Genomic DNA, 26,636 nt, shown 5'->3' with positions numbered 1-26,636 from the left:
GGTGCTGTTTTGGCCCTACAGGTGCCATGGTGATAGCAACATTCCTTCTCCGGGCCTGGCGTTCTCCGGGGTGTTCCTGGAGTTGCTTAACTGTGGCCCTTCTGCCTTTTTACGACGTTATTTGATAGAACCCTTGAGGGTGGTTTTAGACACCCCTAGTTTTGTAGCCCTTTTAGCTGTTGTATTTATTATTGTTTTGTTGCTTTCTGCAGGCCGGTCTAATTGAAGCCAACGGAGAACTCAAGGTCTTCATAGACCAGAACCTTAGTCCCGGAAAAGGTAAGGGCACCTGTTCTGGACACACTTGTGTTGATGAACGCGTGAAGCTTCATGTGTTTATGAAGCTGTTGACGTTGAAGCCTCTTGCTAATGATGGCATCTCCTGCACGGGCACCTTTGTGCTCTGAGAATCCAGGAGGGTGGGCGTAGGGGCCTTCTAATATTTAGAACACAGCCTGCACACACACACCAGAAGCTTTGTGGATTTTGAATTCTAAGGTGTGTGTACTATTTGCAGACATTTAGAAAAAGGTAGAATAATGTAAAGAAGAAATAAAGACAATTTGTTTTCCCGCCACCCAAAGATAATGACGTCTCAGCAGTGGTGTGGGCTCCTCCAGAAGCCAGACTCACCTGTGCTGTTTGAGGAAAGATAGGTGTACCATGGTGCACACCTCCTGCGAAGCAAGCACTTGCCACGTTTAACGCTTCGCATGTGTATTTTACTAGCTCTTGAGGAAAAGCCATTTTTCTTGTCTTGAGGAATCCAGGGGAGGAAGTCAGCTGGAGAGGTTGAAGCCGCCTCTTCCGGGTCCCACGGTTGGCAGTTTCCATTTTACACCTTGGAGTGGTGCTGGGGTTTACATTCATGAAGGTGTGTGTGCTCACCTGGTTACTTCCCAGGTAAACTCCTTACCTGTGCTGGGTTAGGACACACCACTTAGAAGCTTTGATGTGCGGTGCTTGGCCCCTCGTGAGAGGTTGTGCTGTGTGGAGCTGGGAGTGCGTGCAGGGCGGTTCATTGTGGTTTGTTGCGATATTGCTGGGAGACAAGCTTGTGGAAGAGCTTGCTTTGTCCTAAGACGTTTCTGCCTGCAGAACCTAGTGGGCCCACTGAGTGCTCTGGTCGCGACATGCATGCACTTGGTTGCGTCAGCCCAGGGAGGAGCCTAGAGGCCTGGATGCGTTTCCGTTTTAGATTCCTAGAAGGAACTTTCTGATTTTTCTAATTATTCCCATATATAAAATGAGCTTTTTTTACTCCTTTTTTTTTTTTTTTTTTTTTTTTTTTTTTTGAGACGGAGTCTGGCTCTGTCACCCAGGCTGGAGTGCAGTGGCGCGATCTCGGCTCACTGCAAGCTCCGCCTCCCGGGTTTACGCCATTCTCCTGCCTCAGCCTCCCGAGTAGCTGGGACTACAGGCGCCCGCCACCTCGCCCGGCTAGTTTTTTGTATTTTTTAGTAGAGACGGGGTTTCACCGTGTTATCCAGGATGGTCTCGATCTCCTGACCTCGTGATCCACCCGTCTCGGCCTCCCAAAGTGCTGGGATTACAGGCTTGAGCCACCGCGCCCGGCCGCTTTTTTTACTCTTAACATTGAGACCCTTGTAAGTGACCTCTCAGTGCTTGCCGTGGCTCTGGGGCGTGGGAGTGTGGTGACCAGGCCACCAGCTCTCTGCTGAGGCTTGACCCTGCTGCCCGTCCCTTTCTGTCCAGTGCTGGTGCGGGTGCCCATGGTGCCATCTGCCTCCAACCCCTACTTGCTGCGGAGCCAGGTCCAGGTGTCTCCTTGGGGCCTGTCCCTAGGTCCTACTCTGGTCTCTTCCTTGGGAGAACTTGGCCTTGTGACCTGAGCCAGCCTGCAGCCTCCCCAGCCTCCTGCTGCCTGTGGGCCCTGCCAGAGGAAGGTGGTGGGACTGGCCCTGCTCTTCTGCTGACACAGGTCCTTCCCTCCTGCTTTTCTAGGAATAGGGAGCAAATCTGTGCAGCCCTTTTAGGATTATTTATGAGCTTTTTGTCTTGATCATTTGAGGATTCACAGATTGCTCGAGAGAAGTATAGTTTTAGTGTAACTAATTGAACACTTAAAAGTGCACAAGTTGCAGGCATGACATTTTCTGTTCAAGTGATAAAGCAGAAATAACAATGAAAAATTCACCATTTTCACCATTTTATGCTTGAAATGATGAAGTCTGTTTCTATGGTGTTGAATTTGAATTCCTCTTGTTAGGTTACATGCAGTCAGCTTTCTTACCACATGTGGGCTGTCTCCTTTTCCATTCTTACTCACAAATCTGTGCTTAAATCTGTAACAGGTTTAATGGAGCTGAAGAGTTGAATTGCTGGGATTAGGAGGGAACATACTCTGGCATTTGTGGCATAGCTGAAAATGTTCTGGTTTTGACCCGGCTCGCGGCAGGGCCATGCGTTTCCCGTCTGCTTGCCCCACGTGCCCCGGCCCCTGATCCCCCCGAGGTGAGCCTTGGGATGGTCAGTTCTTTCCCCGGATCGTCGGCAGCGGCTCTTGGGCCTCCCCTCCCCTCACCTGGTGTTGATTCCACCACACACGTGGAGCTTTTGTTGTTGTTGTTGTTTTTGAGATGGAGTCTCACTCTGTCGCCCGCGCTGGAGTGCAGTGGCGTGATCTCGGCTCACTGCAACCTCCGCCTCCCGGATTCAAGTGATTCTCCTGCCTCAACCTCCTGAGTAGCTGGGATTACAGGTGCCCACCACCATATCCAGCTAATTTTGTGTTTTTAGTAGAGATGGGGTTTCACCATGTTGGTCAGGCTGGTCTCCAACTCCTGACCTCATGATCTGCTCGCCTCAGCCTCCCAAAGTGCTAGGATTACAGGCGTGAGCGACTGCACCTGGCCACACGTGGTTATTTTAAATTTGCTTTTGCGTCAGTGACATGTTCATGTTTTAAAGTTTTGAAGTATGAAAAGGTACAGAGAGACCTGGCCACACGTGGTTATTTTAAATTTGCTTTTGCGTCAGTGACATGTTCATGTTTTAAAATTTTGAAGTGTGAAAAGGTGCAGAGAGGTTTCCTTCTTTCCTCTTCTGCCCAGCACGTTAGCACCAGTGTTCACTTCCGGTGTTTGTTCCAGAGAATTCTGTTTAACAAATAGAACAGTTTGTTGGTGTTTGCATGTGTCTGTGTCAATATGTGTGCATGAGTGCGCGTGAGGAACGTGTGTGTCACTGAGTGTGCATGTGAGGAGTGTGTGCATGAGTGTCAGTGTGTATGCGTGAATGAGTGTGTATGTGAGGAGTGCTTGTCGGTGCATTGTGTATGAGGAATGACTGCATGTCTGAGTGTGCATGAGTTGAGTATGTGTTGAGTGTGCATGTGTGTTGTGTGCATCAGTTGTGTGAGTACGTGAGTGTACCTGTGAATTTGCGTGTGTGTGCATGCGTGTGAGTTGTGTGCATGTGTGTGCAAGTGAGTTGTATGTGTGAATTGTGAGGAGTGTGTGTGGAGTGCATGTGTTGTGAGTGTGCATGAGTTCACGTGAGTTGTGTCAGTTGTGTTCGTGCATTTGTGAGTCGAGGTGTGTTGTGTGCATGAGTTGTGTGCATGTGAGATGTGAGTATGTGAGTTGCGTGAGTTGTGCGTGAGTTGCATGTGAGTTGTGTGCATGTGCACGTGTGAGTTGGGTGTGAGTTGAGTGAGTTTTGTATGTGGAGTGTTGTGTGTGTTGTGTTCTGTGCGTGTGCATGTGTGTATGTTGTGTGCGTGAATTGAATGAGTGTGTGTATGTGCGAGTTGAGTATGAGTTGTGTGAGTATGCGTGTATGTGCATGAGTTGAGTGTGAGTTCTGATTGTGCATGTGTGTGAGTTGTGTGTGTGTGTGAGCGTGCAGCCCTTGCTTCCCCAACAGACACCCGTCTTCACTAGTGGGCCCCCCTTGCCTCTAGTTTGGGAGGTGGGGCGGTCTACGCCCTTAGATGGAGCCGTTGCGGGTGCTTTTTGAGTTGCCCTCGGTGGTGCAAGTGAGCAAGGCTCCGCCTTCCTCTGTGCCCTGCGAGCCCAGGGCATGGTCAGTAGCACTTCGAGGGCTGTGGAGCCCTTCCTTGAGTCAGATCTTAAGGCAGGACAGGAGCTGTCCCGGTGAGAGTGGATCAGGGGAAGGTAGAGGGGATGAGCCCAGCCGAGGCTCCTCGTGGGTCCCTGGCCCTGGTCCTCCCAGCTCCACTCCATGCCACAGCTGCCTGGGGCCACTGTGTCTCTTCCTGCTGCTGCCGTGGGGGGCCTGTGTCCAGGTCCCCACTGTGATTGTCAGTGTTCTGTAGAGCAACAGCCAGGGGGACAGGGAACCCAGGTGGGGACTCACGACAGGACCCAGCCTAGCCATAGTGGGGCCATCAGGGCGGAGCCTGCAGGGCGGTTGGTGATGAATTCTTTTTCTGGAAAAATGTAGGTTTTGCTCTAAAAGCCTTCAACGGGTTAGACGAGGCCCACCTGCATCGAGCACAATCTCCTTTGCTTAATGGCTCCTTTTCAAGGAGCTTAGCGGCAAGTTCTCAGCTGGCCTTTGGCTGAATAACGGGATAGAGCACCGTCAGGCTGGCACGTAAAACTGACCACCACACCCTTCGAGGCTCAGAAAACTGCTTTCCACCCAGAGAAATGCACCAAACTCGAGACATTTTGCATCCACAGGCTCCCCAAGGATGAGAGTCCCAACGTGGAGGTTTTGACAATACATTTTACGTGGGCTATTTTAGTCGTGGCTGTTTGGTTTGCCTCTAATTGTTCCCTGAGAGCAAAATGCTGCTGTGAACATTTGCACACACACTTTGTGTGTCTGACAGTTCCATGTCCTCACCACCATTTGGTGGTGTTGGGTTTTCAGGCTTTGTGTGTCGCAGGTGGGCTCTTACTCATATCATGCCTGTGGCCCCGCGGTACTGGTAGGAGCTTTCCCTCTGGCTTTGCCTGGTCCACCCTGCCCCCGTCCCAGCGTGACCTGGCCCCAGGGCTGCCTGCATCCTCCTCCCTGATGTGTGCAATCCTGTCTGACCTGCGCCTCGTCCTCAGGGAGGCCAGCCGGGAGGCCACAGCTGGCCTGGAAGTGTGCTTGTCTGTCTGTACCTCAGGGCTGCCTGTGCACCCCCTGTACCGAGGGGTGATCCAGGCCCCCTGAGAATCTGCCCACACTGTTCCTGAGAGCGCAGATACGTGTGTAGGCCAGGTGCAGGGGCTCACACCAGAAATCTCAGTGCTGCAGTGGGAGGATTGCTTGAGGCCAGGAGTTCAAGACCAGCCTGGGCATCAACGTGAGGCCCCATCTCTACAAAATTAAAAAAAAAAAGTAGCCAAGCATGGTGGCGCATGCCTATAGATAGTCGCAGCTACTTGGGAGGCTGAGGCAGGAGGATCACTTGAGCGTGGGAGGTCGAGGCTGCAGTGAGTTGTGATTGAGCCTCTGCACTCCAGCCTGGGCGACAGAGCCAGACCCCGTCTCAAATGAGTAGGCTGGGCACAGTGGCTCACGCCTGTTATCCCAGCACTTTGGGAGGCCGAGGCAGGTGGATCACCTGAGGTCAGGAGTTCAAGACCAGCCTAGCCAACATGGTGAAACTGCCTCTCCACTACAAATATAAAAATTACTGGGGCGCTGTGGTGCACGCCTGTAATCCCAGCTATTCAGGAGGCTGAGGCAGGAGAATCACTTGAACCCAGGAGGTGGAGGTTGCAGTGAACCAGGATCGCTCCACTACCCTCTAGCCTGGGTGACAGAGTGAGACTCTGTCTCAAAAAAAAAAAAAAAAAAAAAAAGAGTAAATGTATAAGTGTACATTTGAGTGTGTACTTTGGCAGCTGGTGCGTGGAGTGTCTGCGTCCTCCCCATGCTGTGTGGTGGCTCCTGTCTTTAGTCACTGGGGCCCTTCCAGTCGTGGCTTCGGCGACTGCGATGTGTTTGCTACCTTTGGTTATTTGCTGCCTTTTTCTCATAGTGTGCTCATGATTTTTAACATAGTGGGTCCGTGGAGAGCGCTCAGACACAGGTCATGGCTGTGCACGGTGCAGGTTCACCTTGTCTGCGGCGCCGGGCCCGGGTCCCTCGGTTGCTGCTCATATGGGAGTGCCCAGCACATGTGGGCATTGGATTATACATGTCCTCTTAGCCCAGAATGACTGCTTCCGAAAGAGCATCTCCCTTTGTTGTGTCTTTACTTTCCTCCTGCTTCAGTCTCATGTCTGTCAGCTTTAGGGTTCTAAGTGGAGGAGGAAATTTATCAGTGATGTGTGGTCAGAAGCTTAGTGTTGCTTACGTAATTCCTTACTCGTGGTGACTGTCGCTTGTGAACTGTGCCCCCCCACCCCCCCCACACACGCACTGATCTTTGTACAACTGTTAGGAAGGGGGTTATAGGAAGGGAGGATATAACTTTTGGTTGGCCTCTTCAAACTGCCAGCCTCCTACAGAACTGTCAGGAGAGGCCATCCGCTTTTTCTCTCTTCGTATTTCTCTGTTTTTAGCCTGAAAGACATTAAAAACCCAGCCTCTGTTTTTAGCCCAGTAATGGCATTTCTGTGGCTGTAACCCTTGTTCCCAGGTGTGAGATGATGACTCTTGGATGCAGGGTAGCCTGCTGGAGCTCTGTGTGTTTGGACAGAGAGGTTCTTGGGAGTGACTTCAGCCATGCTGTGAACTTAGAGTAGTAACCGCGTGTTCTCAGGAGCAGGTCCTGCCGGGGGCCCAGCCACGTCAGGCACAGTAGGTGTGTGGTTTGTGCAGCTGAGGTCTCTGATAACTGCCAGAGGATAGGTTTTGTGTGGGAGTTGCCTCAGCCTGCGTTCTAGGAGCTCAGGTCTCCTGAGTCTGAATGGAGTCTGGGGAGAGCAATGTCTCCATTGGGCAGGTGCCTGGCTGTGGTCACTTAGGCAGGAGCTTCCTCCTCAGTGCTGACAACAGAGAAGAATGTTCTGTTGTGGCCAGTCAAGTGTGCACAAATGCTGCTTGCAAGCCAGCCACAGAGGCACTCCCCTGCGGAGCTACTTCCCTGCGGAGCCGCTCCCCTGCAGAGGGGCTGTGCTTGACCAGATGAGCAGATAAAACATCTCCAGCTTGGTGGGCAAAACAGTAACTCGTAGACCTCTGGCTCTGACAATGTAAAGATGTTAAAATTGTTTTTCAGAAAATACAAAACTTTATGGTTTCATAATTTATCTTAAGCCCTATACATATTAATAGAATAGGACAAGTAATGATAAAAACGTGAGTACTGTATTTAGACTCCTTTTTCTGTTAGTGGATTATAGCAACTTAGACCATATATATTCTTAACTAATTTTCTTCCCAAGAAAGGAATTCTCCATTTAAAATGCTGTATATACAATGTTTTTAATTAGTTCTTTTGAAAAAGGCTATGTGTGCCTTTTACAGTTGAAACAATATTATTTCTGTAGAGTCAGCTTATGGGCCATGTCTTCATGTGACTCAGCTTGTCCCTGAAATGTTAGTCCTCCTCCCTCCCATGCATAGATTGTGTGGGTCAGTCTTACCAAGAAAATATGTGGAACACTCTACTTATATTGCCAGATTAAAACTAAATGATTGGCTGGGCACGGTGGCTCACACCTGTAGTCCCAGCACTTTGAGAGGCCAAGGCGGGTGGATGACTTGAACTCAGGAGTTCAAGACCAGTCTGTGCGATGCGGCGAAACCCTGTCTTTACAAAAAATAAGAAAATTAGCCGGGTGTGGTGGTGCGAGCCTGTAGTACCAGCTACTTGGGAGGTTGAGGTGGGAGGATCCCTTGAACCGGGAGGTGGAGGTTGCAGTGAACTGAGATTGTACCACCGCGCTCCTGCCTGGGTGACAGAGTGAGACCCTGTCTCAAAAACAACAACAACTACTAATTGAAATAACATTCTACCCTGAGGTGGACAAAAAAGTGGCGGGGAGCGACAGCCTGGCTGCCACTGGTGCGTTTGGACTGGAATGACCGCCTGGGGAACTGGGCGGACTCTGGGACGGCGGCCGCTTGGACCCAGGCTTCGCTGGCGGCAGGCGTGCTGAGAAAAACACACAGCATGCGGTTCAGTAATAACAAACAGCATTTTCATATGACGTCTGTGTTCATATGACCACTTTATTACAATGGAATAGTGTAGCAGCGTTTGAGGAAATCAGCCTGATCTGTACGTGTGGGTAAGTCTGAACACAGTGTTGGGAGAATTGCAGAATGCGAGCCATATAATATTTGTCTGTGTTTCAGAGGCGCACAAAAAACAATCGTTATAGCCTTAGGTTCAGTTCCGCACATCCTGGAAAAGCATGAAAAATGAAGAGAGTGCGTCCCTGCAGGCCCTGGGCGCCGCACACGGGCAGCCTCGCGGGGAGGCTGAGGGTCCTGGGGACTCATTTTATTTCTGCTCCTTATGTCTCTACGAAACTTGAAGCAAGTATGATGATAACAGTGTATTTGAAGTGTACTGAAATAAAATTGTCGTGTTATTGTTTGTATTTGAAAAGTTTCTCAATGAATAGAAACAAGCCCGGCCAGGCACATTGGCTCACACCTGTAATCCCAGCACTTTGGGAGGCCAAGACGGGTGGATCACCTTAAGTCACGCGTTCAAGACCAGCCTGGCCAACATGGTGAAACCCCATCTCTACTAAAAATACAAAAATTAGCCGGGCGTGGTGGCGGGTGCCTGTAGTCCCAGCTACTCAGGAGGCTGAGGCAGGAGAATCGCTGGAACCTGGGAGGCGTAGGTTGCAGTGAGCCGAGATGATGTCACTGCACTCCAGCCTGGGCAGCAGAGCAGGACTCTTATCTCAAAAAAAAAAAGAAAAAAAGAAAGAAAGAAACCCACCCACCCAGCTCTGGTCCCCAGACATCACTGCCCTTTCCAGCCTGTACTTCTGGGTGTGGGTCTGAGATGTATTCAGGGAGGGGCCTTGCTGCTCACTGGCCGGGTGGGCGTGCGAACTCAGCCCCTATCTCAAGGCCCTTCTGAAATGCTGCTCTGGGGCGGGGCAGGGGATACTCACCCTCAGCCTCAGGATTTCTTTCTTCTCCCTGTTACTGATGCACGTACCCTGCCCTCTGTCCTGCAGAGACTCAGCTGGTGACCGAGGGGTGCTGCTGGTTGATGTGTGCTGCTCAGAGGTTCTCTGTTGGTTTGCGTCTAGGCTGGGAGGGGCCCTCTGTGCTTGGCAAGCCCTCGGGCTCCAAAACCCTTTACCTGCAACTGGTGTGGGGGCTCAGACTCCAGGTGGACAACAGGAGCGAGTGGGGAAGCTCAGGGGCCGTGGACGTCTGCCTGCATTCACTCATCCTGTGCTGGGTACCAGAGGAGGGACCCTCTTCCCTCTGTGTGTTTCTCCCCCTTCCTAGCTGTGAAAACCCTTAGCAACCCACCCCAGACTCATGGTGCTGGCCTCTGGCCCAGAGAGAGAGACCTGGTTGGAAGGACAGATGGCGTAGACAGGCCAGCCAGCCGGCCTGTGGGCAGAGCAGATGGAGGGCAGGCCAGATGCCCCGAGGGTCTCAGCTACACTGCTGTCCCACAGCCCCACCACCCCCCGAATCCCCGAGTCCTACCCACACTCCCTGCTGGGGCAGGAAAGGGGAGCCCCAGACTGGGACGCCCGAGTGCACGGTACCTGTGGTGCTGGTGGGCGGCGCTGTGGCCGGGCGCTGTGGTGCTGTGGCCGGGCCATGCAGGACGGAAAGAGCCGCCTGGCTGCTGATGGGGAGTGATGGTGCCACTGGCTTTTGTGAACTCAGAGGTCTGTTGCTTTCTCCACATTTATTGAAATTAGAGACTCGTTTGCAAATTTTAAAAGATGTTATCTTTGTAATGAATCAGCTAAATATTCTTGAAAGCTTACTATTTACTCATCTGTACATGAATCTGAAAAGTGTTTAATTATGTATTTTAAATCATTCCCTGCATAGTAGAATATTATGTTTGCTTTTAAAAAGTCTTTCTCTGGTAAGTATTACACAGTGTATATGTGCATCAAATCATCACTTGTACATTTTGAATATGTACAATCTTTACTTTTCAATTGAATATTCTAAAATAAAAATATTTCACATATATAAAACAATTAAAAAGTAAATATTTGCCCTTTCTTAGGATACACATCTTTATTTTTGGAAGAAAATTATCCCACAGCAGATCATCTTATTTAGTTCCAGAAAAGAATTTTAAATATGTGTTGATATTGGTTGGTAAAAATACTAATATTTAACCCAGTTGAATCAAAAGGCAAATGTCTTTTTAATCACTTCCTAATAATCTGTCTTGGCCAACTTAGGTTATTAAGAGAAATTATTGAGTGTTCTTATGTAGCAGCAAAATTCATTCTTTAGTATATTTTAAAGAAACGCATAAAAAGCAGTAGATGTTTTTAGAACGCATGGGTTGTAAAGGGCCCCAAAATGAAACCAGATCGCAAAGACGACGTATTCGAAAGTCTCACCAATGATTTGTGAGTCATTTTGGTGCTGACTGGTGGGAATGAAGGGAGATGCCTGTGGGGAAGTCCAGGGTCCTGCAGCTCCTCGGGCGGCTGTCGGGGGAGGCCCGAGGTCGGATGGGCAGCCGTCCGGGGAGGCCTGAGGTGTGGCGAGATTGGGGAGTTCTCCTTTCCTGATATTGTCATGACCCGCAAGTCTGTCTTTTCTTCACCTGAGGGTATCGCGCATTTTCAAATGTGGGGCCATCGGCTCAGCTCCCCCAGCCATGCCGCGGGGCACTGCGAGCCCCTTGCTCCTCCGTGTGGCCGCCTAACGCCCCTCCCGGGCTGTGCTGGCCACCCGGGCCTCCCACCTTGTTTCCCAGGGTGCTCGCTACCACCTAGTTTACAGGTTCCTCTGTTCTCTCTGCCCGCTGATGCCAGTTTTTGAACTTTATCATTACTGCTTCATTTTACTATTTTTGTGTAAATGTTCCAGGACTTTGTCCACTGCTGTGTCCCTAGGACCTTTTGCATTCCGCTGTTGGAGGAGAGAGGCCTCACGTCTCCTGCAGAGGAGTCCCCACTTGCTTCACCAGTGTTCTGAGGGCTCCTGTGTGTTTAGAGGCGCAGCCTCCACGGAAGGCACGCTCCTTCCTGGGAACAAATGTGGCTCTCCTTCCTAAGGAAAAGTGGATTATCAGATTTCCATGCTAGGTTTGCAACCTCATAGAGAAATGTTGGGATAAAAGTTCTAGTTTTAAAATTCTGTTCCATAATTGTCACAGAATCACAGACTTTTCCAGGCCGTGGTCCCACCAGCACGTTCTGCAGACCTCACTGAGGGGCCAGAGCAGTGGGTGATCAGCCTGGGTCACCTGGGTCGCGTCAGCACGGCCCTGCAGCTCTCCCCTTACGGTTTTACGTTGGGAATTAAGCTTCATGGAGGTGTTTGCACTTGAGCCATGGATTTGAGACAGTACAAGTGGGGAAAGCTAAGCATCTCTAATTGGAAGCACCATCTTGCTGGACGGTCACTTTTAGCCTTAACTTAGAAAAGGAGTCTCGCCCTTGACCTGGTGTCTTTGTGTTGCAGGCGTGGTGTCCCTCGTGGCTGTTCACCCCTCCACCGTCAACCCGCTCGGGAAGCAGCTCTTGCCAAAAACCTTTGGACAGTCCAATGTCAACATTGCCCAGCAAGTGGTAAGGCTCCCGCAGGAGCGGCCAGTCGGGATCTTGGTGCGGGGTCGGGGTTGGGTGAGCCGTGTGGTTGGGGGTGTTCCCAGGCATGACTGGATTTGGACTCTGGTTGCAGCATAGGGCCTTCCCCTCGTCAGGGAGCCCATGGCCAGTGCTAGATTTTCCACGGCCCTCTGCAGCTGCCTGCGTGTTGTTGTGGGAGACATGATGGCATGCACAGCACTCCTGTGTGCCCCAGCCCACGCCGTCCTTCCAGTAGCTGGAGGGTGGTGGGCGGGGCCCCAGCCCCAGCCAGAGGCACCTTCCTCTTAGTGTCAGAGCTCAAAGCTCTTCTTCTAACAAGGGCTTCTTACGTGATGTGGCCGAGCACTGGCCGTGGCCCTCCTTGCGACACCAGGCTGGGAAGCCAGGTAGGGGCAGGGCCCTGGCCGTGGCTGTGTCTTGGCCCCGGGGCAGTGACGGGGCAGATGCCGCTCCCTCAGCTGCGCACAGGAGAGGGGCGCATGGGCGTTGGGAAACGGCGCATCCCCCCTCCCCAGGCTGCTGCTGGCCAACTGATGCCGCGTCTCACAATGCTGTTTCCTGTCTCTGTCCACCCTCCGCGTTCTTGCCGGTGGCAGGCTATTGGAGACAAGGAGCCCGCACGGAATCCTGACCTCACCAGAAGTGGGGCCCCAGGCACTGGGTGGGCAGGTTTGGCTGTGACTGGAGCTGGTGGTGAGGGACACAGCCACCCCAAGGCTAGGCTGGGCTTCCAGTCCTTCCTCAGGGACTTGTTTATGGTGCCTGAGAGCTCCTTCCTGGTCCTGAGATGATGCTCTGGCCCCGCCTGGGCAGCTGTCCCAGCCCTGTTCCTGCCAGCCGTGGGCTTTGGTGATGCAGCACCTCTCGCACCCCAGCCTCCTGGTCTCCTCCAACCCCTCACCCTGCACTGCCTATGCTGTGGCCCTGTCCTCTTACAAGGATTGAACACCTCCGGGTGGGATGAGAACCTGTCCGTTCATCTATCCCCAGGTGTCTCTCAGGCATCCCCAGGTGTCCTCATGTGTCTCTCAGGCATCCCCAGGTATCCTCCCATGTCTCTCAGGCATCCCCAGGTGTCCTCACGTGTCTCTCAGGCATCCCCAGGTGTCCTCACGTGTCTCTCAGGTGTCCCCAGGTATCCTCCCATGTCTCTCAGGCATCCCCAGGTGTCCCCAGGTGTCCTCATGTCTCTCAGGCATCCCCAGGTATCCTCCCATGTCTCTCAGGCATCCCCAGGTGTCCTCATGTCTCTCAGGCATCCCCAGGTGTCCTCATGTGTCTCTCAGGTGTCCCCAGGTGTCTCTCAGGTGTCCCCAGGTGTGTCTCAGGCATCCCCAGGTGTCCTCACATGTCTCTCAGGTGTCCCCAGGCATCCTCAGGTGTCCCCAGCCTTGTAGAGAGCTCTCTGTACTGAGCTGTTTTCTGTTGTCTAGGGCATCTCCCTTTGGTCTAATCATGTTTTCTTTAGAGAACAATGACCACATACCAGGGATATTTTGGTCATTTTTGTACTTTAGTCTTTATTTTATATGCAGTCCTGCTATTTCCATTTATTTAAATACCCTTGAAATTCTCTGGACTCTTTAACAGATCTTAGGATATGAGTTTTAAGAGAGAGCGGCTTGTGGGTCACACCCTTGAGAGATGTGAGCGGGATTGCCTTCCCCGTGAGCCCCCCCACGCACCCCCTCCCCATGCGTGCTCCCCCGCACCCTGTGTGTGCTCCCACACAGCTGTCCTGAGTGAGCGGTTCCAGGTCCCACGCAGCTTTCATGGCCCCTTTCCTGCCAGTGGGAGGTGACAGAAACCTCGCTCTGCAGAAGTTTTGTGGCCATTGAAAGTAGCGGTTTGTGGAAGCTCTTCCATGTTATACGGCTGATATAACTGATCACGGCTGATCACGGCTTTTCAGTAAATGCCATTTTGATAAACGCTAAAAATTCAGTTTTTGTTTTGCTTTATAATTAGATTATAGATTTGACTATAAGTTGATTGGGAATTATAAGGTTGATTTTATAGGTGCTGTGTATCATAGCGGAGTTTATCTGGGTGAATAATTGTAGCACCACTTCCGTCTTTACTGCCGGTCTGAATACACTGGAGGAAAATGAATGAGAAGATTATCTTACTGATGTGCTTTAAACTTCGTCACTGAAAGTCTAGTTCCTGATTTAAATTCACCTGTTCGGGTGGAGCTTATCATTGCTGTTTTATGCTTTGCAAAATCTCAGTGATAGGAATTAAAGCTGACAAATGGCAAATGTCTCTTAAACCTTTTTATATACCAGAGGTTTACAAAAAACGGGACTGGCTCATTCTGATGCGAGGGGTGGAGCTCAGTCCAGGCATGTGAGTGAAAGCGGTGGGAGGTTCCTTAGGTCTGTGACCTTCACCAGCCAGCAGGCACAGGGCTTGTCAAGGTCAAGGTCTTTTGAGGTGCAAACGCTCGTGAAGCCTGCAGTGCTGCAAAGCGTAGCTCACGCACAGGAAGGTGTGCGGGACGGATGCGCTCAGGCGGCAGGAGCAGCGGCCCGTGTGAGACCCCCGTGAGAAGCAGCCCCCACCCGGGCCTCTGTCCCAGAAGGTGGCCTCTGTGGTCGCAGTGGCCTTTCCTTTGCGGCTGCACCGCTGGCCGAGTCTCTCTGGACACTGCAGCTAACCTCGGTCCCTCTCCAGGACTCTGTGTCTGGTGGCGCCACACTGCACAGAGGCGTTGTAATCTCAGTTTTTAGAGTGTGTGAAATTAAGGTGCAAAAAGTGTGCTCTTAGGGCAGAAGGAATTCCTTAAATCAGGAACCCCCAACCCCTGGGCCTGTTAGGAAGCTGGCTGCGTAGCAGGAGGGGACTGCCTGAGCCCTGCCTCCTGTGGGATCAGCGGCATGAGGTTCTCGGTTCTCGGGAGCGCAAACCCCACTGTGAACAGCACGTGCGGGTCCAGGCGGCGCTCCTTACGAGAACCGAATGCCTGATGATCTGAGGTGGAGCAGTTTCTTCCCCAAACCACCCCCACCCCGGTCTGTGGAAAAACTGTCTTAACAAAACTGGTCCCTAGTACTGAAAAGGTAGGGGATCGCTGCTTTAAAACACCAGGGTTCTCTGTGGAGCCAGTGAGGGGGGCTCCTGGGGGAGGAGGACTGGTCTCAGGCAAGGTGGACCTCTGGCAGGTCCTCTACTGTGGGATGCTTACACCGCGTGCTCCATTTTCTAGCAACTGCTGGCACGGAAGCTGCAGAAGCTTTAGAATCAAACGGCTGTGTTTGAAGCCGTGTCATTTAGCTTCTCTGAAGCACAGCTTGGATTCCAGCCGTGAGCACAGTAGGAAGAGAAGACCCCTCGTGACCTGTGGGGCCCGGGTCACCTCCCCTGCTCCCCCACGAGAGGCGGGTGGGGGAGTCATGAGGGCAGAGCCCATCCTCCAGAGAAGCCACCGTTAAATCCAAGGAGTGGGTGTCCCTGGCACCTTGCAGCCCCGCCTGCCTCCTGCTCCCAGAGGGCTCCTGGATCTCCTGTAAAGCCCGGGTTGGAGTCAGACCCACTGCCTCCCAACTTTGGGCAGCACCCCTCATTGTGCTGTGACCACTTCTCCCTTCCAGGGTCTCTGCCCACCGCTCCAGCTAGTGTGGCCTCTGCTTCCGAAACCACCTCTCCTCTCCTAGGGGCCCAACTCTGAACTGTCCTTCCCGGCACTGACCCATCCACCCTCTGGCACCTCCTTGGTTGCTGTTTTCCCTGCGCTTTTGCCCACACACGCCCTCCAGGGCTTCAGTGTGTTGCTGTGGCTCCTGTGGTTGTTGAGTGTGGCTCCTGGTGTAGGGAAGTGAGGCTGGGAGCCTGCTCCATGTCTGTTGAATGGGAGGCCAGAAGGCATCCTGTGGCACAGGCGGCCGGCCGGAGTTCACCCGGCTTCCTGTGCACCAGGAAGGAAACGCACCTGTGCCAGGTCCGGGAGCGAAGCGTCTGAGTCTCATTCCTGGGAGGGCTGGCTCCAGGCCGCCCCTATGAAGCTGACTCAGCTCACAGGGCTGGTGAGCTGCAGGTGATGGGTGAAGAGCAGGGACAGTGCTGTGGAGACGCAGCGAGGGGAGCTGCCATGCAGGGCACGCAGAGGAAGGTGCCGGCACCCTCCCCCAGCACTGCATGGGCCTGATGATGTGGGGCCTTCCGCAGGGAGCAGTTAAAGCAGGAGAGTAGGAAGGGCTTCCTGTAAGACCTGGCCTCCGTAACAACGCTTTCCCAGTGCACTGGCGGCTTGGTCTCAGGGTGCCCTGGGTGCTGAGTCCTGTCTTCCAGGAAAGGCTGTTGGTGAGCACCATTGAGCACCTGGTGTGCACCTGCCCTCTGGTTTTCTCTTCTTCCCTACTTACAGTGGGTTTGACCTGCGATTTTTTGACTTTAAGATGGTCTGAAAGCAACACGCATTCAGTGGAAACAGCTTCCAGTGTCCACACAACCATCCTGTTTTTCCCTTTGAGTGCGGTATCCAGTTCTGGGATACCCACACTCATCTAGAGTGGGCTTTATGTGAGATGCTTTGGCCCGACTGGGCTAATGTGCGTGATCTGAGCACATGTAAGGTAGACTGGCTAAGCCGTGATGCGCAGTAGGACAGGTGGATGACGTGCATTTCGACTTAGGGTGTTTTCAGCTCACGCGGGTTTATCGGGATGTTCCCCATTGTGAGTCAGAGCCACTCTTCGTGAGTCGGTTTGCTCCTGACTGGAGGACGGCGGCACAGTGATGGCATTTGTCTTGGGGCCAAGATCCAGTGCCTTGTGTGGTCCTGGGATTCCTGGGGAAGGGAGTAGACCCATGAGGTGGGTTAGAATTGTGTGTGGGATTCTCCAGTCCCCCGTACCTGTGCGTGTGGTATGCGCAGAGCCAGCCAGCACTGCCTGGTGTGGAGCTGGCGGGTTCTCAGTCTTTTTTTTTTTTTTTTTTTTTTTTTTTTTTTTTTGAGACGGAGTCTGCTCTGTCGCCCAGGCTGGAGTGCAGTGGCCGGATCTCAGCTCACTGCAAGCTCCACCTCCCGGGTTTACGCCATTCTCCTGCCTCAGCCTCCCGAGTAGCTGGGACCACAGGCGCCCGCCACCTCGCCCGGCTGGTTTTTTGTATTTTTTTTAGTAGAGACGGGGTTTCACCGTGTTAGCCAGGATGGTCTCGATCTCCTGACCTCGTGATCCGCCCGTCTCGGCCTCCCAAAGTGCTGGGATTACAGGCTTGAGCCACCGCGCCCGGCCGGGTTCTCAGTCTTACATCGGCTCCCGGAGAACTGCATCCGCTGAACTCAACGCAGGAAGCCGTGTGGGGCCAGTGTGCTTGCAGGCAACCGGGTCGCAGGGTCCTTTTGTCAGCTATTTCGATCTGCCACGTGGTGCAGTGCCTCAGCAGCGCGCGCGCACACACACACACACACACACACACACACACACACACACACACACGTATTAAACCAAACAAGCTTCACAGGACATTTATTCATGCCCAGGAGACTTATCTTTTGTATGGTTTCGTTTTGCAGCAAATTCACTAGTTTGATTTCGTGGCCTGCTAACGGGGTGATCCACGGAAGGCCGCACTCTGATGCGTCTCTGATCATCGGAGACATGAGTGTCAATGAAAAGATTGGTCCTGTTGAAATGCTTTTCTTCTCAGGAGCTGACAGGCGATCTGGCCTGGGGATACTTGGAAAGTGTCCCCTCAGCTGCTCCCAGGGCCACCGCAGGTGATGCATTTATCCCTGTAAGAAGGGGAGCTGGGGTGGCGGGCCCAGCTTAGAGCAGCTCAGGGCGTCGGCCGCATGAAGCACCCCCCGCCAGCATGCAGGTGTCCAGCTCCAATCCCTTTAGCGGAAGCCACATGCCCACACAAGCAGTTCAGTCGCTGAGGCACTTGGATTTGTGGTGAATGGAATGACTCAACATTTACTGAGAAATAGTGTTTCCAGTTTAGATAGAGTCATGCCACAAGATCTTTGAAGTCAGAGTTGTTTGCCTGTACGAGGGTGCCCAGGTTTTCACACTCAAACATTCATTGAGGAACCAATGAATGAAGTGATAAGAACTTGTCAAAAGTCACACCAGCCAGCATGTCCCTTGAGGAAGAGATAGTTGTCGACACCTCGGGTGTGCTGTGGGGTGAGGTGGATGGGTCAGCGTCCACACTGGCCTTGCCTCTCGTGGTTCCCCCGAGAGGGGCCCAGGTGTGTGAGCCCCAGGGGTGCGTGGAGCTCCCCACCTTCCGCCCCCAGTGCTGGTCGCCCTCCCTCCTTGCCTGACGTCATTGCAGGTGCAGGGGTCTCCCCGGACAGGGCCCCAGGGCACAGGGTTACCAGGTGATGGCTGTCACCCTGCCTGTGCTTTTGTCCTTCGAGAGCTATTTTGGTTTGTTTCAGGCCTCTTTTTAGTACCACAGAAGGATACAATTTCATCCTCATCCATATTGCTAAAAGGAAGTAAAAGGGTGAAGGGAAAAACAGAAGTGTGCCGAAGTGCTCTGTGTGGAATTCTGTGCCGCCCCCTTCGTTAAATGACCGTTAGCGCTTTGGGGGTCACGCTCTGCCCTGTCCTGTTCTTGCTTGCTTGGGTTGTTCACAGTTTCTTGTTGCTTTTGTCTAATTGGAGAAGATGCCTGTGACTGACAGGAGGAAGATGAGCCACAGTCAGAACAGGTGTGGTGATGCCGTCACCGTGTCAAAAGCGTCCACCGCCGGACGTTTTTCCTGCCCCGTCGTGGCTGCTCGCTGTGGTTAACAAAATTCCACAGTGGCTGTGGATAGCGAACAGTTGGTGGGCGTGGCACCCTCGCCGTGTGGGCGGGGACTGACTGTCTGAATTGTCTTTTTTGACTATAGGTAATTGGTACGCCTCAGAGACCGGCAGCGTCAAACACCCTGGTGGTAGGAAGCCCACACACCCCCAGCACTCACTTTGCCTCTCAGAACCAGCCTTCCGACTCCTCACCTTGGTCTGCCGGGTGAGCACTTCCCTCCGGACCCTTAGAGTTGTAGGATTGCTTGCGGTTCGCACCTCCACGTTCTCCTGGGCCACGTGCGTGACACAGTCGCACGGTGGGGCTCCCATGCGCATTGATGTCAGCCTCCGAATCACACTCACCCATCATCGTGCCCCGCACAGGTGTGCAGTCGAGGCGCACTGCCTCGGTCACGGAGAAGTCGGGCTGGGCACTGCCCACCCTGCTTTGTGTCTGGTGTAGTGGGTGCTCTTGGAAGGGCTGGCAGCTCTTGGCCAAGACGGGGAGAAGCTGGCCTTGTACTTGCCACAGGACCTTGGAGACTTTTCATCGTCTGTGCTGGGAGCACGCGGGATGGATTTCACCCACTGCCCCTGAATGCAGCCTCTACTGCCCCTGGGGTTACGGCCCCCGTGAGTGGTCCCACCAGAGTGGCTCCTTCCACTAAAGCAAGATCTGATGAGCTGTGTCTTTCCTTAAAAAAACACACATGCAAAGCTACAAAAACCTACCTGTGTCGGTGCCCAAAGCTTCACCAGCTGGGACCGCAGGTGACCTTTCCCGCCACGTGGGGACTGACCAGAGTGTAGAGTTGGGCTTTCCCTCTGTGTGAAGAACACTTAGTGGTTTGCACCTGTTGTCAAGCGGCTATCACAGCCCAAGCCGTATGAAATTATAGCCTGCTGAAATTTGTCCTAAAAATTCCCAAATGTACACTGAAATGTCCCATAGTTCCTGATTCTGGTTGCCCTCTTTAGAAAAGTGATGCCTGTGGCTCACACCTGTAATCCCAGCCCTGTGGGAGGCCGAGGCCGGCAGATCATGAGGTCAAGAGATTGAGACCATCCTGGCCAACATGCTGAAACCCTGTCTCTACTAAAAATACAAAAAAATTAGCCAGGTGTGGTGGCGGGCGGGCGCCTGTAATCCCAGCTACTTGGGAGGCTGAGGCAGGAGAATCGCTTGAACCCAGGAGGCGGAGGTTGCAGTGAGCCAAGATCGTGCCACCGCACTCCAGCCCACTACAGAGCGAGACTCCATCTCAAAAAAGAAAAAAAAAAAAAAGAAGTGCTTGGTGTACTGATAGGCCTCTCATATGCTGAGTACTGATAGGCCTTCCATATGCTGATTCGGGTCCTGGGGACGCCTCCCGTTTTCCCTGACACTTGGAAGGACAGAGGTGCAGCCTGCCAGGGAGACACTTGCTTTCTGACCTGCAGGAGCACTGGGCCTGGGGGCTGGGGCTAGGTGGTCCTGGCCTGCTCACGTGTTGGATCTGCTGCGCCTGTGGGATGTGGCCCCTTTTTGTGCAGCTCATTAGAGCTCTCAGGTAAAAGCATTCCTCGATTCAGACTGATGCTCAGGAGGGCTGACAGTCGCTTCTTTTTTCCTTTGTATTTTGAAGGAAGCGCAACAGGAAAGGAGAGAAGAATGGCAAGGGCCTGCGGCATTTCTCCATGAAGGTCTGCGAGAAGGTGCAGAGGAAAGGGACCACTTCCTACAACGAAGTGGCGGACGAGCTGGTCGCGGAGTTCAGTGCTGCCGACAACCACATCTTACCAAACGAGTCAGTAAGTGTGTGCTGGGGGCCGAGAGGCCAGGGTAGCGGAACCAAGTGGTGTGGCACGTTTTACTCTTTTAATATTGGGAACAGTTAAAACCATACAGAAAATTCCAAGTACAGCATGACAGAATTTTTCCCAGTCCATTTGCTGGCATGATGCTCTGTCAGCGTCAGTGAGCGAGCACGTGGGCTGGCTCTGCACATCCAGCGGCCCAGAAATGCAGACGTGCCCTCCTCGCCAGCTGGGCTCGACACCCGAGGGCCCCCAGCTCCCCTCCTGGAACACACCGGGCTTCGCACAGCCCTGTCTTGCCCTGCATCATCTGTAGGGTGGGAGTGCTCCCTGAGGACGTGTTGGGGTGACAGCTCTGTGAGCGGGGTGCCCCTTCAAGCCGGTGCACGTGGCCTACAGTTTAAGGTGGGATCCACAGGCTTTTTTGGATCATTTGGAAAATCCACTCCCTGTCATCCGCAGGCTTATGACCAGAAGAACATAAGACGGCGCGTCTACGATGCCTTAAACGTGCTGATGGCCATGAACATCATCTCCAAGGAGAAGAAGGAGATCAAGTGGATTGGTCTGCCCACCAACTCGGCTCAGGAATGTCAGAACTTAGAGGTGGCCCTTCAGCCTTGATTTCCCTTCAAGTCTGTGTAGATGTGTTTGTTGTCCGTCACTCAGAAGGGTCTGGGCTCCATGCCCTTATGCTCTCTGTGTCCAGACGGCTGGCAGACGGTCATGCAGACGTCTCCCTGCGTTTCTCAGTCTCGGCTGTCAGGGGAGGGAGCATGGTTGGCCCAGACCCACTAGAGTGTGTTAAACTCTAGCATAGGTTAATTGTGAATCCTAGTTTGTGGGATTTTTGTTTTCTTTTTAGATACCATAGTTAAATCCAAGAAATGAGAGGAGAGGGGAAAAGGTATAGTTTAGAAATGGAAGAAAAACTCACCTGTATTTTGTGGCACCTGCTATGTCTAGCTTTGTCCATATCCCTTCGATTACATTCAAGGTAAACATAGGTAACACTGAGGATGCGGGTTGTGAAATGCACTGTATGGAACAATCGTGGTGATTCTCTACATGGGGGTTTGTTTTTGAAGGTGGAAAGACAGAGGAGACTTGAAAGAATAAAACAGAAACAGTCTCAACTTCAAGAACTTATTCTACAGGTAAGAGAATACATATCTTTGGAGGCAGGGTAATTTTTATTTTACTAATTTAGTTTTATAACAGCAACATACTGCCTTGGGTTACGCTCCTGTGTGGCAAATTAAATGACTGCTTTAAGATTCTGAGTGTGAGTTCATCTCATAGGTGTTGAATGTGGGCCGTGTTCCCAGAGCGAGGTTGTGTATGTGTGTGCGTATGCATGCGTGCGTGCGTGTGTGTGTGCATGTGTGTGTGCACCTGCGTCCATGTGCCTGTGTGCATGCCTGCGTGTGTGCCTGCGTGTGTGCCTGCGTGTGTGTGCACGCATGTGTGTGCGTGCCTGCGTGTGTGCATGTGTATGTGTGTGCGTGCCTGCGTGTGTGCATGTGTGTGTGCACCTGCGTCCATGTGCCTGTGTGTGTGCATGTGTGTGCATGCCTGCGTGTGTGCCTGCGTGTGTGTGCACGCATGTGTGTGTGTGCCTGCGTGTGTGTGCCTGCATCCATGTGCCTGTGTGTGTGCATGTGTATGTGTGTATCCCTCGTCACAGTGTCTAAACAGCCAAAAGACAGATGGAGGGATGACTTCATGCAAAGGCAGCATTTGAAAAATCCCCTCAGAGGTGCTTAACCCAAGGCCCAGGTGCCAGGCGAGGCATGTAAAACTGTGGTGGGCGCAATGCACCTGGGTCTTGACAGTGCTGATCAGGGCCCTGGAGCTGGCCTTCCCCACCTCCCATTGAGTGCTGAGGGTGGGCGGCACCCCTGGGGGCCCCGTGTCTGGTGTGGAGGGGGTCGTGTGCAAGGTGCTCAGTGCAGAGCTGACTGCTGCTCTGGCCGAGGTGTGCTCGAGCCCTCCCAGAGGGGATGGTGTGGCAGCCATGGTGATGGAGACTCGTGGGCGAGAGCTGCTCAGGGCCACAGAGTCTGTCAGGAGGGACAGTCCTGGTTGCCAGTGCCTTAGTACCTGCCCAACGGGGATAGACCCAGGGTGGCCGGGAGAGGAAGGGAATCTCCTGGCTCTACATTAATAGCAGAGAAGTTCTCTCCAAGTGGAACACTTGGTTTGGGGCCTGAGGCCCTGGCCCTGGGTTCAGCCTTGCAGGGCCCATTCCCCCAGAGGAGCACCCCTGCAGCACACGGGCCCTTCCGCGTTCTACTTCCCAGGGTGGGCGAAGTCCACGGCATGGCACCCCTCCAAGGCTGTCACCCTGTAGGTGCCACGGGGGTGGGTGGCCTCAGAGGGGTGAAGGACAGCAAGAAATCGACTTCCAAAATTGGTGTTTTGTTGAGCACCCTTGCCGTGGTGGACGTTTTCATCACGGGCACAGATGGCTGTGAGGTGTGAGCACCCTTCCCATGGAGGACACTTTTATCACGGGCCCGGATGGCTATGCGCCCGCTTTCCCTTAGTTCTTCCCTCAGGATCTCGTTTCCTGAGCGCTTTTGTCCCTGGACTGCAGAGGTCAGCACCCAGCGGCTGGTGCTGGCCTTTTCAGATGTCCAGGCCAACTTCTCACTGTTGCCTGGGCGCAGGGAGGGCTGTGAGGAACCCTCGAGCACAGGGACTGTGTTCTCGTGCTGCCACGGGCCACCTGGCTCCTCCTTTTTTTTAGCAAATTGCCTTCAAGAACCTGGTGCAGAGAAACCGGCATGCGGAGCAGCAGGCCAGCCGGCCGCCGCCACCCAACTCAGTCATCCACCTGCCCTTCATCATCGTCAACACCAGCAAGAAGACGGTCATCGACTGCAGCATCTCCAATGACAAGTAGGTTGTGGGTGGGGAGCCATTCTCTGGTCGCTTATCTCTTTTTGAGGGAGCTGACCCTGTTGGGATTGTCACGAGGACAAGTTTTAAATGTTGCACAAATAGCCGGGGTTTGCTGTCCATTGTGGGGTGGTGGGAGGCTGTGTCCCGGGAGCGTGTGCCTCAGGGCATGTCCTGGGAGAATGGACCTCGATTTGCCTCTCACCTCATTTACCGCGGAGTTTGTAAATTCTGTGAGGAGATGCTGATGACTGGGAATGTGGAGGCTGTGTGTGGCGGTCCGTGGGTCAGCTGTCCTGGCCCCACCGGTTACCGGCTCTGCTGGGAGACCCTGTGTTTCTGACTGTGCCTTTCCCCTTCAGATTTGAGTATCTGTTTAATTTTGACAACACATTTGAAATCCACGATGACATAGAAGTGCTGAAGCGGATGGGCATGGCTTGTGGACTGGAGTCGGGGAGCTGCTCTGCCGAAGACCTTAAAATGGCCAGAAGTCTGGTCCCCAAGGCTCTAGAGCCGTACGTGACAGGTCAGCGATGCCCAGACAACCCGGCGTGGCTGTGTGAGGAATGGCTCCCAGCCTCGGATGGCGCCCTCCCCTCCCAGCTTGGGATGTGTCTTGCTGAGATTGGGCCCACGTGTGTAGGGCCAGGAGCAAAGACAAAGGGGCTACGAGGGGCATGGGGGCGGGGGTGTGGCTGGGGCGGGGTCCAGCCAGTGCCATCACCCACTGGATGTGGGGGCCTTGAGTCTGCAGGTGGCTCGTGTGGATTTCCCGTGTGGTTTGTATGAGGAGATGCTAAGTCAGGATTTTACCCTCCACGTAGGCCCAGAAGTAGAAGTTGACATTCTTTGAGAAGTGCAGTTGGATTGCTGATCCCACCCACTGATGGTAGCTGATTGGTCACTAGGGCAAAGTAACCAAGAAAAAGCGTTTCAGAGTCATTGGCGTCCTGCTCCGGAGGGCCGGGAGCACAGGAGCTTTTGTTGAAGGGACTTTTTTTCTGTTCTGGTGAATTCTTTCCGTGGGGCCGTAGGGTCCCAGCCACTGACAGCAGAATGGCTTTAAGGTGAGAAATTGTGAAAGTGCCATATCTGCTGATCCTTCTCTTGTCAGGCTAAACTTGGGGTGTGGATTTATTCCCCGAGAGGGTCAGAGATTCCTCCCTGAGCTCCTAAACCACTCCAGATCTTGTGAAAATCTGGCTGGTCCATGTTGTCAGGTGACAGTGGGCTCCGGCCGCCCACGTGGGCTGAGCCCTGACCCCGGCCTCTGTCCTGTGCTTCGTGGAGCCGCCAGGATGGGCTGTGGGAAGAGGGTTTCAGCTCGACACTTCATTCTGTTCTGTTTCACGATGGGTGTGATACTGATGCAGAAGCACACGTGTGCCGTTTGTAAGTCAGTGTGTGCAGGTATTTATTGCAAGGCTGTCTGTGCCTTTTTAGAGAAGACAGGCTTATGTGACTGCACAGCGGGATGTCCTGCTCCATGGCACAGTGCAGAAAATACTGGACAAGTGAAGGATATCTGGAAGCTTCTCCAGCCGTCTGTCCTGTGGCGCTGCGTGTCATTTTGTTGGTGGCCTGTGCGTCTTGTGTTGTTTCTGTTTCATGACCATTCGCTTATTTTCTTTCCCTTTTCAGAAATGGCTCAGGGAACTGTTGGAGGCGTGTTCATCACGACGGCAGGTTCCACGTCTAACGGCACAAGGTTCTCTGCCAGGTGACAGTGGTTGAGGGTGTGGGAGAGGCATCGTCTAGGCCTCCCCCAGGGTCCAGGGGCCAAGGCAGGGCAGCCGTCTCGTGTGGCCATCAGGTCCGAGGCTGCTCCAATGTGGCTTGTCTGTCCAGGCAGTGGGGCCCTGCTGGCTTTCCCTCTGTGGCTTTCCCTGCTTGTCTCAGTTGGTTTTTGCTCACTAAAAACTAAAAGTAATACATGGTGGTGGATTTTTTCAAAGTATCACCTAATAAATAAAGTAGGAACGAAAACCACCCAAACCCTCCTGTCCCGGGCAGCCCAAGTAACAGCAAGTATTTCTAGGTTTTTTTCTCCCATTTTTCAGAACACATCTGCAGTCACAGTGCACGTATTTTTCAGAACGGTCACAGTGCACGTATTTTTCAGAACGGTCACAGTGCATGTATTTTTTCAGAACGGTCACAGTGCACGTATTTTTCAGAACGGTCACAGTGCATGTATTTTTCAGAACGCATCTGCGGTCACAGCACACATATTTTGTTCCGTGCATTTTTCAGCTTACATTTTATTGTATTAATATATATAGTTTCTATGCTATTAAAGGGCCTTTATTTAAATAAATTTGTATTTAATCTATAACCTGCAATCCCATAGAGTAGAATGATGTCCCTAGGTATTGATCTTAGTGCTTCAAAGATAAATATACCTTTTATGGTAAATATTAACAAAACAATGATTTTATTAACTATTATATTGCATTGTGATACAATATATAGTATTACTTTATATTATAATCTTAATAAAATCTTTCATTAGAAATATAAGAACTTAGTAACCTATGGGTCTGGATAACAGGGCTCGACATAGTGAGTTGCAGTGCGCTTGAGCCTGCGTTGGGATGTGCTGTAGCCATGAGATGTAACAGGTGTGTCAGGCACGTGTAGCTTCCTGGCCAGCTCTGGAGGTGCAAAGCCAGCCTCTGCCAGCCTTAGCCTCCTCACCTGTAAGGTGAGACTGGTGATTGATGAGTTACTGATCTGTGGCAAGGATCAGTGAGATGGTGATGGAAGAAAGGACTTTGGTGACAAGCTTTTGACAGGCCGATTCTTGTAGCTATGTGTGAACGTGTAGGGGTCCATCTGTAAACATGTTTAACATGTTTAACGCTGGTTCTTCCATGAGGTGGGATACGGGTATTTTTAGGACTTTTATCATCATATAATCTTTTTATGGATGTGATTCTTCAGACTCGTCAGTTTTTCATAACAATAGAAACGAAGCTATTACCAAATACCAATTTTCATAGTGGCATGATAGGACATATTATAAAAGTACCTCATGAAAGGACATCTAGGTAGTTCCCAGTTATAAGAAAAACTACAGTGTGCAGCTTTATGGCTGAATTTCTCACCATTCTGACTTGTTTCCAAGATACGGAATTACTTCATCAAAAGGCACATTGACTGATTTTTATTGTAGTGTTAATAAATACCATTAAAATGTATTAAAATATGTACATATGGGTTTATGTTAATTGAAAAACATTTTTAAATGTTAGGAATGTTGTGAGCTCTGGTTGGTGGTAGGTTTTTGTGGTGCTGCCAACCCTCTGGGTTCTCAGTCCATGCTGCCAGATTCGACCCATGCTCTGGACTTCATCCGGTCCTGCCCCAGGCTCTCTTTTTTCCTGTTGCTGGTTATGAGTGAAAGTCCTGGAGGGAGGGGTCTAATGGTTTTACAGTTTGTTCCCTCTGGGGCACTGCTCCTGATGGAATGATGAGTGAGGGAGAGGCAGCGTGTGACTGCTCGGCCTCCTGTTTCTGTTGTTATGGA

General features: G+C 52.3%; 1 protein-coding gene across 4 annotated transcripts in view; it reads left to right on the top strand.

Moving 5' to 3' along the window:
• The window catches only part of LOC105485246 (transcription factor Dp-1), a 65,369-nt gene that overhangs the window by 29,845 nt on the left and 8,888 nt on the right, over positions 1–26,636 (top strand). For 3 of the 4 annotated variants that reach the window (XM_011747482.2, XM_071080976.1, XM_011747481.3), the window contains exons 3-11: positions 213–279; positions 11,527–11,633; positions 18,505–18,626; positions 20,029–20,194; positions 20,663–20,806; positions 21,289–21,357; positions 22,953–23,104; positions 23,467–23,633; positions 24,749–24,827. In XM_011747482.2, the coding sequence (XP_011745784.1) occupies positions 213–279; positions 11,527–11,633; positions 18,505–18,626; positions 20,029–20,194; positions 20,663–20,806; positions 21,289–21,357; positions 22,953–23,104; positions 23,467–23,633; positions 24,749–24,827 (1,073 nt within the window). The remainder of the gene's footprint in view (positions 1–212; positions 280–11,526; positions 11,634–18,504; positions 18,627–20,028; positions 20,195–20,662; positions 20,807–21,288; positions 21,358–22,952; positions 23,105–23,466; positions 23,634–24,748; positions 24,828–26,636) is intronic. The other variant, XM_071080977.1, reaches the window with a different exon arrangement.

The sequence above is a fragment of the Macaca nemestrina genome, chromosome 16 (genome assembly GCF_043159975.1).
Source record: "Macaca nemestrina isolate mMacNem1 chromosome 16, mMacNem.hap1, whole genome shotgun sequence".
NCBI classification, from domain to species: domain Eukaryota; kingdom Metazoa; phylum Chordata; class Mammalia; order Primates; family Cercopithecidae; genus Macaca; species Macaca nemestrina.
This window is presented reverse-complemented; position numbering and strand designations above follow the sequence as displayed.